This window comes from Dipteris shenzhenensis, chromosome 18 (assembly GCF_047967505.1).
Source record: "Dipteris shenzhenensis isolate YYH24624 ecotype China chromosome 18, Dip_SZ_1.0, whole genome shotgun sequence".
Classification (NCBI taxonomy): Eukaryota; Viridiplantae; Streptophyta; class Polypodiopsida; order Gleicheniales; family Dipteridaceae; genus Dipteris; species Dipteris shenzhenensis.
In genome coordinates, this window is record NC_141613.1 from 7,086,150 (window position 1) to 7,099,174 (window position 13,025).

At 47.5% G+C, this 13,025-nt stretch overlaps 1 protein-coding gene across 1 annotated transcript in view; it reads left to right on the forward strand.

Moving 5' to 3' along the window:
• The window catches only part of ATM (Serine/Threonine-kinase ATM-like protein), a 312,761-nt gene that overhangs the window by 72,784 nt on the left and 226,952 nt on the right, over window positions 1-13,025 (forward strand). The window contains exons 19-20 of the mRNA XM_087389269.1: window positions 11,462-11,557; window positions 11,652-11,854. Of these exons, the coding sequence (XP_087245395.1) occupies window positions 11,462-11,557; window positions 11,652-11,854 (299 nt within the window). The remainder of the gene's footprint in view (window positions 1-11,461; window positions 11,558-11,651; window positions 11,855-13,025) is intronic.

Here is a 13,025-nt window from a genome sequence, read left to right on the forward strand (position 1 = left end):
GCTAAAAATCTTGTGATAGGGCACTAGTGGCTATTGGTATGTACAGCCCGCTGACGTCTCCTAGTCGGGGCCCTGGGGCGGCAAGCAAGTGCCAGAGCCACTTCTATGGGTCGTGCGTTTGGCCTAGTAAGCATGCAGGTAAGGTCCACTAGCTTGATATGTGCCTCAGTGCACTAGCGTGTCTCTGGCTCTATCTCGAGCCACGTGGCTGCCGCTTCTGCGAGTCCTGCTAACCAGTACTGCCTGACAGGAAAAACTTGGTGATCATAGTCTGAGCGGCATATAAATGTGTGCCAAGGGTGTCCCCTACGTGCTCTAAGCAACCGCTCCTTGTGCCGTATGGTCTCATGTATGAAAGATGTCAAATAGGGTAGGATAGGAGGGTGGGTAGGGAGCCGAAGCCATCTCTGAAGAGGAAGTGGTACCGCCCTCCCATAGTACGCTGAACACCAGAAAACAAAATGCTCTTTGACTCTATCTCTTGGGAATCACACAGGGTACAGATGCGGGCCTTCTCTAGGTATGCCCCCCGCTTGTCCACTCATGAAGGCGTTGTGATGAGACTCGGAATTGCCCAATTGAGATCTTCATGGAGTGGCGGAGTTGTATCTGCATGTATCTTCGTGGGTCGATGAAGCCCTCCTTTGAAATCCACAGGCAGTGGTGTCTGTAGAAGTTGAGCTTCACAAGGAGCTCACGTGGTGCTAACCAAGTCATGAATGTGTGTAACTGTAGGAGATCCTCTCGGATGACTTGCTTCACATCGTGATATGTGCGTGGGATAGAGGGGGCCTCAACGTTATACTGGAAGGGGGATAGCCTGTCTATGTTGAGCCCGAGGTGCATGCATACCAACACCTCTCGTCACCCTCTGTTGCCAGTGCCATGGAGGACCATATAGCCAGCAACGGGAGCCTACGTTGCCCTGTGGTGCAAGAACCATACTGTCGAATACGGAACTAATATGTGATGACCTGGAATGCCGCATCAAGCTATAGTGGGGATGCCCCAAACTCGGCCAGGACTATCTAATGTGGTACAGAAGGCTTACAACGAATCATCCATGAAAGCACGAGAACCTGAAATCTCTCAACCCGCGCCCACTCTGTCTCTGATAGATCAGGCCCCCAAGGGGCTGCCATACATATGTGCAGGTCGAACCAGAGGGTCAAAGAGGAGAGACTCGGTTTGAGGGTCTTGGAAGTGAGAGTGAAGTCGCTCGATTCTGGCCAACGTAGCGTGCCCCCTCCTCAGTCGATCCTGTAGTGTTGGTTGCATCGTAAAAATCGGGCCGGAGACAAGTAAATATAGGATGCGACTACCTCCGCTTGCAACCCATCCAAAATGAAATGCTATGTGGCCGAGATGTGTTGAAGATCATAACCTTGGTTTTACCCAAGTTGACCTTCGAGTCATGTGTCTCATAGAAAGTATGTGGTGCGTCTAGGTGTCACTGAAGCTCCTCTGTAGAGGAAGATAGTAGGACCACATCATCCGCGTATAGGAGTAGCTAAAGCAAGGATCCGGCCAGAGAGCAACTAGTCCCTCCTAGGGTCTCGATAAAGGTGTCAAGCTCATCTATGTAGAGGCTGAACAAGGTTGGTGATAACGGACAACCTTGTTTGACCCGGATAGTGCTCATGATTCCACCCTACACTAGTCCGAATCCTACCCAAGAATGTGTTGATGAATGAAGTTATTTAGGCTGGCTAAGCTTTGGTGCATTTTCAATCCATAGAAGGCCATGGCCATGTTGGCTGCCTCTATGTTGGAGTTCTATAACAATGATAATTCTAGCACCTTCTCGAGTATTTTCTTGTTTCTTTTTAATTCTTTTTTTATTGATTGATCTAAGTTATGACCATAGTACCTTGCTATAGTGATTGGGTCTAAACGTAGAAGGTGCCAAAAATACGATGTGTCATCCTTAGCTGCCACTCACTCAATGTCCAATTTTCTTTTCTCCAAACATTGCAAGAGATCGGGCCATTATCTTTTAGCGCATGAGAATATGATGAAGACTCTCTCATAAAGTGCCGTGATCGCCCACATGATCTTATGATCGTACCCCAAATCCTGTAGGTGTTTGATGAGCTAGGCTCTTGGTACTATGTCAAAAGCGTTACGAAAATCCACAAAGCAACAATACACCCTCTCTCTCCGTGCCCCGGCATCCTAATGACCCCACCCCCCTGAGCATGAGTATATGGTCCATGTTCTCGTGATCTACCGGGTCTTCCCTCAGTTTATCACCGGCTTCTTTGAGTTATTGGCGAGAGGTTTGGTGTGGTGGCAGAGATCCCCCCTCTCCCTAGCGAGCCCTCTTCGGCTGCTGAGGTGGTCAGGATGGACGGGGTACCCAGGGTTAGGGTCATTGTCCAGGACCCCAATATTTCAGATGACCACATCATGCTACAGCGACCCGACGGGTCTTTCTTCTGTCAGAGGTTTGAGGTTGCAGGTCGGCAGGACCAGTGCAGGATTTGCAGATCCTCAGGGCACTTCGCGAGAGATTGCCCAAAGAAGAAAAAGAGGCCCACAAAGCAACCAACTCGTACTAGCTTACGACAGAGAGCTGGAGCAGGACCTACCGCTCCACAGAGACGGTCTCAGACACGGGCTCCCCCCTCTCCTAGGGCTACTCGAGTCCCTTCAGCACCTCGTGCCACCTCTGGCCCACGGTGGGTTCCGGTCGCGGCTAGGCCCTCTACTTTAGTTCACTCCTCCACCTCTTCAGAGGCTACCCCCTTGGAGCCTCAGGAGGAGACTACTGTTCAGGAGCATTGTTCGACTCCACCCTTGGATCAGGCTGTACCTTCCTCAACAGCGCAGGTTGTTGGCACCTCGTCTGCACCACCTTTTGATCAGGATCCAGTACAGGTGCCTCCCTCTTTGGATAGAGGGAAGGGGGTTTTACATTCCCTTCCTGCTTCGGTAGGAATCCTTCGTACCCCCTCCCCAGGACTGGCTCAGCGGAACTCATTTTCCGCTTTGGAGGACCTCTCTAGCCTCCCAGATGATGATCTTGTACCCTCTACTTTTGGAGAGCCAGTTATAGGCATCCCTATTGAGAGATCCTTCTCTCTCTCACCTGTGGATTTTCCTCCCCTTGGACCTCGTGTATATCGCAGGAGGTCTGCTCCGGTAGAGGTTTCTGTTTCCGCCACCAAGTCGGGTAAGGTATTCCAACCCACTTCCTCCCGCCGATGAGGATAGCTAGTTGGAATATACAGGGATTGGGCGGCATCCCTCATTGCCGTCGCAGACAGCTGATCAGGATTCAGCTCCATCCAAGTGTTTCAGGTGGTTCCCTAGACATTCTTTTTCTTCAAGAACACAAACTGGATATCAGAGATTGCTCCAAGTCAGGTAAGCTGCTATCAGGCCAGACTTTTTGGCTTCCTGCCTTGGGAACCAGAGGAGGTACTTGCATTTCAGTTTCAGACTCTATTCTCCCTCTGGTCATTGGACACGGTACCATAACCCCCTCTAGGGCCCAGTGGGTTTTACTTCTGATTGACGGACGTAAGGTTGGTTTCCTCAACCTTTATGCTCCGAACAACAGAGGGGACCGTGTTTTGTTCTGGAAAAAGTTGCTCTCGTGGGCTGACATTGCGGATTCGTGGATTATTGGAGGTGACTTCAACATGGTTGAGGCGCCTTCTGATAGAGCACTTGAGAGAGCAGCCTGGGATGCCTTCTTGTTCAGGTTCAGTGGCAGAGATGTTTGGTCAGATGATGCATTTCTTGTTCAGTCTCAGTCACTTTTGTTTTCATGGTCGAACCATAGGGTGCAGATGCCTATCCATGCTCGGATTGACAAATTCTATGTGGGTGATTGGACTCTTGATAGAGGGGGGATAGTTTGCATTGCACCCGGTGTTTCCACTTCAGACCATTTTCCGGTAATTTTGTCCATTTCAGAGCCTCATCTGAGAGGACGGTCTCTTAGTATCAGGATCCCAGACGCCCTATACACGAATGAGACTCTCATAGAGGCAGTGTTGGAGATCTGGGTTTCTCATATGCAGGGGGGGTGGCCGGTCCTTCACATGTGGCCACAGCACTTGCCAGTATCAGCGACTTCTATCACTCCGTTGCTAGTGCTCGGTGAGGTGAGGTACTCAGGCGAGAGATCGGTATCCGCCGGCAATTGGCAGCCCTACAGAGGGAGGAGCAGAAACGACCATTAGATGCTTGGATACAGGAGCGCCTTGTTGTGGCAAGGGCTCACTTGCAGACCTTGCTTGATAAGAGAGCAGAGTATGCCTTCCATGCACGGGAGTCCTTTTGGATACAGATGGGAGGGAGAGTCAATAAACACTTTTTTCTCTACACTTGGTCCCAGACATAGTAGAGGGAGCGTCAGGCAGCTTTTTGACTCTGACGGCGTTTTGCAGTCCCATCCGGAAACCGTAATGCAGTTAGCGACAGCCTTCTATACCTCCCTACTTTCCGCAGATCCGAACGCACAGGCCAGAGAGGTGGCTAGAGATGAAGTTTGGCAGAGTTTACCTGTGTTGGTCACCCCAGAGATGTTATGCTCACTTGATGCACGCTTTACCAACACAGAATTCAAGATTGCTCCCTCTGGCCTTCATAAGGGCAAATGCCCTGGTTCCGATGGTCTTACTCCTTTTTTTATAGCCTTTTGGGATATGATAGGTGATCATATTACTTCAGCCCTGCAGGGCATTTGGGACTCGGGTGAGATGCCTGACTCACTCACCGAGGGACTCATTCACCTTATCCCGAAAGGTGGCAACATGAATTTTGTATCCCATTGGAGACCCATCACTCTTTTAGGCACTCTTTACAAAATCCTTGCCAAGGCAATCAGCATCCGACTACAACCCCCTCTTCCAGACCTCATCCATGATACTCAGACAGGCTTTGTGCATGGTAGGAGCATTTTTGATAATATCTTTTCCTTTTGGGAAGCCACAGAGTGGGCTATGCAGAGTGGGCAGAGGCTAGCAGTTTTACTCTTGGACTTCGAGAAAGCCTATGACAGAGTAGATTGGGGTTTTCTTGAGGGCACTCTTCTACGGTTTGGATTTTCAGATGCTTGGATCAGAGGGGTGGCGTCCCTTTACAGGTCAGCCCATAGCCAGGTTTTGATTGGAGGGGTAAGGGGTGACAGGTTTCAGATTTCCAGATCAGTTCGTCGGGATGCCCTTTAGCCCCCTTCCTCTTTCTTTTTGTGGCAGAAGCTATGAGTATCTTCCTTAGATATCAAGCTGAGCTTTTTGGGCTAAGATTGCCCTTGAGATAGGAGGAGGAGCTTTTTGACTGTGAGTTGGCTGATGACAGTGCTATTTTTATTGAGGCCTCCTTGCAGTCACTTGATTCTTTCCGGACAGCCTTGGATATTTTTTGCTCAGCTGCAGGGGCACACATTAACTGGCATAAATCCTTTGGCTTTTGGATCAGTGATGAGGACACTCCAGGCTGGGGAGTTGACATTGGTTTTTCTTGGATTCAGAGGGGTGTTCCTATCAGGTATTTAGGATGCCAGGTAGGATTGGACATCTCTCCAGCACAGCAGTTTGCCCCAGTACTAGAAAGTATAAGGAAAAATCTCTGCCAAACTCGACCTTGCATCTAGAGTTGTGGTAGTGAACCAGGTTCTCTTGGCCACCTCTTGGTTTGTGTGTTCTTGCTGGTGCCGGTCTAGGGATTGCATCACTCAGCTCATTAGAGCAGTCATGAATTTTTTTGGAGTGGACTTGATGGCACAGCAGATGTTGCAGCAACGGTGGCCTGGGAGACCATTATTCTCCCTACATGTGAAGGGGGCCTTAATGAAATTGACCCGGACTTGCAGTGCAGGGCATTGCTTTGTAAGGTGGTGGTGAGGGGACTGATGCCTGGGCAGGAACCTTGGAAGGATTTCTTTTTTGGACGCATTCAGGCTTGCACACCAACCTTGGGAGATGATTGGGTGGACAGCCCTAGCTGGATTTTCACATCAGCCCCTCTCAGATCTCCTGCCTCTCCTCTTATGACTACCATCCTGAAAGCTTGGGGGAGCTTCAGGAACACTCTTCGAAGGATTCCACCTTCTACCGTCAAAGAGATTGATAGGCAGCCGATCATTTGGAATGATAGTATTCTTGACGAGCATGCCAGACCACTGGGCACTTCCCATTACATGCAGTGGTCTAAATGGGAGAGAGGCCCCGCCTAAACAGTAGGCACTTGGAAATCTTTTATCAGGCTACCTGAGGATCAGAGACTGCAGTCCGTGAGTCATCGTAGAGGGGTAGCACGCAGGATTCAATAGATAGATGCAGCCATCCCGGTGGAATGGACAGTTGAGTTGCCTATTACTTCCACCACTTGGATGGGGGCTTTTTCGAGGACATCAATTCCTTTACAGGTGATCGCTCTCCGAGGTCTCGGGGAAGACGCACTGGTCTTTGATGTTAGGGATGGAGGTTTACTTTCTACATCGAAGGATGGCATTCTTCATGAGGTTGCCTTTCAGCCTGTCAGGATTGCTGGTTTTGTGGACCATGGAGCGGGCTTGGAGTGGTACTTAGACCCCGACCCTCTGCTTTTGGCCTTGGGATCCTGGAGGTTGTGGTTATATGGAGGTGCACCTATCAGGTGCTTGCAGTGGGACCCAAGAGAGTGGGAGTGGATAGATCATGGGCACCGAGAGAGGGGGATTCCCTTCTTTCGTTTCACGGTCGGTAATGCCACAAGGTTTCAGCTGAACAGTAGGGGTTGGATTCCCTCCAGAGCCCCCCATTGGGAAAGCTTCTTCATCACCGCAGATTTGCGTAGAAATTTCTGGAGGAGGCTCTGGAAATCCCTCAGAAATAGAAAGATCACCTCTTTTCTTTTGGCTTTCTATTCATGGAGGGATTGCAGTGAACCTGTGGAGATCAAGGTTTGGGGCTGATTCCACTTGTCCTCGATGTCATTCTGCAGAGGAGTCAGTGCGACATTGCCTTTGGGATTGCACTCAGGAGTTTGAAAAGGGGTTGCTCGGATACTCAGCATCTTTCACACTTCCCCTTTCTTCATGACTTGTGGCTCGGTCGCATGGTTATCTCTTACCAAGCCCCAAGTGTTTTATGAGGGTGAGCCTTCTTCTTGGGCACTCTCGGTCCGCCGGCAGGTGATAGAGCCCTGCTCTCTGCAGGATGTGCCACTTACTCCCTTCAGAGCTTCTCATGTTTCAGTGGACACCTCTTGGGAGATTTTGGCTAGCATTTCCTGTTGGCACATTTGGAGAGCCAGATGTACTGAGGCCTTGGATGGGACCCAGATACACCCATCACAGGTTCATACTTTGATAGCCATATGGGCTAGCATGCAGGGCTCCTCACGGGCAGCCTCTTCAAGAAGGACTATATTTCTTCGAGTTTGGAGGGGTTCTCCCTTTTTCTCGGAGGTTTCTACCGTATTGAGATGGCATTATTAGCCTCAATCCTTTCTTTTTGGCTCTTGACATTTTCGTGCATTGCATGATGTATCCCGTATGGAGCTTGCTCTAACGGTTTTTCTTTAATACTTAATAGAAGTCTCTTTTTGAAAAAAAAAAAAAAAAGCAAGGTGTTGCTTGTGCTCTTCTTCAAACTTGGAAAAGACTATGATGTTATTGAAGAAGGTACCGGTGAAATGCCTGTAAGAATGGACGATGCGATCCAGCATGCGGCTAAAGGTAGTAGGAGCATTTGTCAACCCAAACGGCATTGCTAAATATTTATACAAACCAAAAGTAGTGCGGAATGCTGTCTTGTGCACATCCTATGGTTGTATGGGACTTGGTGATAATCAATCTTCAAATCTATCTTGCTAACTACCGGAGCTCCACTATGCTGATCCAGCACATCAATCGTGCATGGAATAGGGAATCTATTCTGAATAGTCGTCTTGTTTAGTGCGCGATATTGCAGATTTCGTTGCTTTACTAGGAGAAACATAAGAATACAACAAGAACATGTATATACTTCTGCCGTATCAGCGGACATGCGAATCTCACCTTGTGAAGTTTTCGTTCATGTTGCGGCGTGCTGATATTGCGATAATTCTTTCTATCTTAACTGGTGCGTTGCTCTATCAGCTAGATTTAGATACTCGTTTGGGAGAGACTAAAGTGAATCTTTAGACTTCACAAGCAGTTGTAGCTTCAATGAAGAGATTTTGGACTACTTTTTGATTGGCCTTCTCCTTTAGTGCTAGCCTTCATCATGGCTAAGTATGCCGTGCACCTCCGGAGTGCCGACAGAAACTCAGTACAAAGACTTTGTATAAATGGATGCTCAAGTATGTGTGGGTGTGTGGATTTGTATGTGTGAGAACATTTTTTTATACGATGGTCTACACCCACTGTTGGGCACTGATGACGTCAGTGGGGATGTCATAGTAGCTAGTCCTTGCTATGCATGATGGAGTTTATGGTTTTCAACCTTATGATTGACTATCATGAGATTGAAACTGCAATATGTTGTGTTTTGAGAGGATGAGTTTGGGAATGTTCTTGGATTCATCTAGATGTATCCCCTCTATTCCTGGCACAAAATCCAAAACTCTTTCCGAAAGAGACAGCTTCACACCCCCACAGTGAAACCAGGGCATCCCCAGAACTACATCATGATGCTTAAGAGGAAAAGTAAGAAGTCTTTATGATCTACATAACTTTGTACAGATACATGAAGCTTCCAATCGAGGGAGTAACTGGCACAGAGTCCCTTTGAAACATTTGATCGGCATCCAGGGCCCTGTCCAATTCTTCAGCCTTTATTCCCAATCTAAGAGCTAAGTCCTGTGATATTAAATTATGTGTTGCCCTTGGGTCAAACAAAATGAGAGCGTGCTAGTCTATGATCTTTTCCCATGCAAGGCATAGCTCTCTCGCTTCAGGGTCACTAACTCGTACCAATACAAGGCACCCCTTCCGCCACTGGCACACAATACTTAACATACATCGATCACATACCACTAGTAGAGGACCGTGCCGCTTTGGTCACTCGCTCACTTCACGAGGCTGCCCTTCACACCTCTCCCCTACACCACTCGCTCCACATGGCCTCCATCCCTTGGTTTGGTTCCCTGCAATAGATGGGATGATGATGAGTGCAAGGCTCTCCGCCGTCAACTCAAATTCAAGACCAAGCATGACCTTCCGAGCGAATCAGAGATGATGCGTGAGTGCCACCGTTTGGTACGCTGGAAGAAGCAAGCCTTTCTCTGCCTCATTGAGTAAACATTTTGTTTAGCAACAACTCCAAGGACTTTGGGCGGAAATTTCTTGAGCGGCGATTCCCCATCATCTCTCAGAGACACCCCGATTTGGCACCCCTACGCATGCACATTGTATGACATTCCACACCAGCCCGCTCCCTACCTCTCACACTAACCATCTCCCCCATTCTTTGAGAATCTCTATTGGGAATTTGCATGTTTCATCACATCGACTCCGGATTGAGCATGGGTGAGCTGAGGGAGTACTCATGGAGAGACAGATTTGTATCTTGTGTGATCTTCATGAGATCGAGTTAGAGGAGCATTTCATCTTCAGGTACCCGGTGTACTACGAGATTGGAGGCCGCTACTATCGTCTCTTTAGAGATAGCTTCGGACTACTTCCTTTCTTATCCAGATCAGAGATGCTTAGCGGCCTTCATTCATGAGGCAGCTAGGCATCGAAAGCACCTATTCAAATTACAGAGACAGGGATGGGGGACACAGACAGACTCATCTCAAAGCATGATCATAGAGTTCTTTCAACCAAATCACACAGACCGTTGTTCCACGGTGGTCCGCGAGGTAGAGATTCTAAGCCAACGACATGACACACTCGACAGAGGTAGGACGCACATTCATGCTTGGAGACATCCCTTCCATGTTCAAGGACAGGGCTTGACCTACGCGACCTACATCAGCTACCATGGTCTTTGTCAGATGCAGAGCCATAGCTAGGAGCACAGGTTGGACCACACACACAGATAGCCGTCAGCGTTTCTTTGCGGGGGTGTGTGGGTCATCCACGTTTAAGCACACCTTTGGGACTGTATTTTTATAAAGTATGAAAGCTACCATGGACAAGGTCTCGAGAACATTGCTGAAGCAGACCTTGATAGAGGCCACGGCTATCAGTGCGTGGGGGTAAGCCATGGTGTACCCACCACTCCTCCCCTTGGAAATTAGGAAGATCCCCCTGTTTTTTTCTCTCCTTTCCCTCCCTCCTTTTCCACTTTGCCATCCCCCCCTTCGTCCCCTTTCTTTCGCCTTCTTCCTTTTCAAGCTAGCAAGTGTCAGTTTTGTTTTGGCTAAGGGGCTTGGATTCAAGAGGCCAAATGTTAGTGAAGGCCAAAAGTGCGTAGAGGATACAAAAGTGCAGATGACAATGTCATTTGGTGGTGAGTGGATTTTCCATCTTGATGTGAGCTATGGTTGCTTTGTAGGAATTATCTTGCTAAGTGAAAGGGAAAGCATAGAGAATAGAATGATGTGTGAAACTAACAATCAAGTGCAGAAGGAAAAGAACTAGAAGCAGATGGAAACCAACTAAAACCTGCCTAATGAAGTTGAGGATATTGAGAATCCAAGGTTTGCAGTCATCAAGAAGAATAGTGTAAGGGGGAAAGTTCTAAAACTTGCACTTATTTCTATTATTGCCAAGCACATCATCTCTCTAGATTCGCTCAGGCACCCGTACTGCCAAAGAACAGCTTAGCAAAGGCTTGGTCTAGGCCTTGCTTGAGCCCTAATTGACCTGGCCATAGCTCATGGGCTGGCGGGTGAGGGGCAGGCCGAGGGGGCACAAAGAGCCATGGAGCTCTGGAACAGCAGAGGCAAGGGGGAGACCAAGGCCTTCCAAGACAGCCTGTAAAGGGCAGCCTAAGGCTGGTGAAGACAGGAGGGGTGGAAAGCCAGCGCAGGGTACAGCTTTAAAACTGAGCAGAAAGTGGCGGAGGTTCAGGCACCGAAGCTTCTATATCAAGTCATAGATAGTTTTGCATAAGTCATAGAGATTACTGAGTTCATCTGGATCAAAACTGCTTGTAATTCTGGTAAGTCAAGCTCAAGATAATAGGGCAAAAACAAATGTTTAATGAAACTTACAGCTAAAGAGTACATGATCTTGCACACACTTTTTGAGAACTATTTGATGAGAAGGCCTCTCTTCTTCTGCAAGTATACTCAGATGCTGCTTAGGATGTCCTCCCTTGGATCAAATGGTCCTCTAGTGGCTAATTGCCTGTTTAAGAGTTGAACGTATGTAATAGGCTGATAAATCCTTGCTTACTAAAGTGGAGCTATTGTGTTGATTATGTACTGGTTGTATTCTGGGAGAAATCTCTTGGGAGAAAGACCCCATCCCTGAGTGTTACATTGTTCAAAAGGGTTGTCGGTTTTCTTCTTGTGTGTTGCATCTTAGTGCATTGAATGTATGCATTCTATTGAATGTATGTATTCTAAAGAAATGTTGAACAATGTGTAGCCAGAAGAGTTCGATACGGCTGCAGAGGAAGAACTCAGTGCACTTGATCATTCGGCAATGTTTCTGGGAGAGTTTCGATCTGAAGACGGTTGTCAGGTTTGTATTTTGAGGTATTTATATAAACTTTTGTTCATTAGCATGTTGCATACTGACAAATTGTTGCCTTGTTGCACTGCCTTGGTTATTGCAGGCTTCTACCAGTGTTGAAGTTAGAAACTGCCTGATTTCCTTTCCTGTCAGTCATGCTCTTCTGAAAGAGCTGACTGCTCACATCCTTTGCAAAATTGATGTCCTATGTGAGGGAGATCAACAGCACGTATTAGAACGATATTTTAATTTGTCGTACATAATCATGAGTTGCCTCAATGGAGTTGTACATACATTACAAAGGAGGTGAGCTCAGGCTTCGTTCGACTCCTTCCCTGCTGGGGTCTTTTTTTCAAAAGCAGATCTGTGCAGCTTGGTTTATCTGTGGGAATTTTTAGATACTGAATTGAATGAGAAATTGATTCAAATATCAACTGTATATGGTGTATCCCGTATGGAGCTTGCTCTAACGGTTTTCTTTAATACTTAATAGAAGTCTCTTTTTTGCCAAAAAAAAAAATAAAATTAACTGTATAAATGACGTGACCTAAATGGCAAGTGAGTTTCTGCAAGAGAAGTAAGGCAGAGTCAGACAGTCAATTATTGGTTATGGGAAAGCTTGGAATTCGTTAGCTCACTGAATAGCCTCTGTTTCTTTATATTTACAATATGAAGGCTTGCATGATTTGTCCCTTTGCAGAGTGTTCATGCGCAGTACCAGTGCCCCTGTTAGTGTCTTAAGTATATGTTATATTTACAATGTTAAGGCTTGCATGATTTGTCCCTTTGCAGGGTGCTCATGGACAGTACCAGTGCCCCTCAGTACATGTTAGTGTCTTAAGCATGTATGTTGAATGTCTTCCCGTTAAATCACCTTTGTACTTAGAAGGTGTATGCAGAAGTTGTTTCACTAGACAAGTATCCTCATATCCCATCGGAGGACTGCCGAGGCATCAAGATCATAGTTGACTACATCTCATATTTTCTCTCAAGAATTTTGAGTTTTGGATTTTGAAGTTTCCTAGAGCACTCAACAAGGGCCTTATCACGAGCCCTTGCATCACCCATGGTGGCTTGTATGAGATACGAATCTTGAGTGTACTTATCTCATAGGCCCGTCAGGCCTTCAGAAGACGAAGTCCTCTGCAACGGTTTTCTCCAAGCCTGGACCCTTAATGCCATTACTCCCATTCACAAAGTAGGGATCCCATGGGCCTGGAAACCTACAGGACCATTATGATTGGGCATGTCTTGCCCAAGATCTATGCCTCAGGTTAGCCAGTTTGCAGAGCTCCAAGGACTCTGAGTTGATGGGCATGCAAGCTTTGGAGCGGATCATGCGACTCTAGATCACATAGCATGGAGACTGAGGGCTTATGGTTGCTTTAAGGACTTCTGCAAGGCTTGTTGATACATTGCCGAGAGCCTGTCTCATGAGATGCTTGTAGGATTTGGGATACAGTCAGGAGATCGTTTG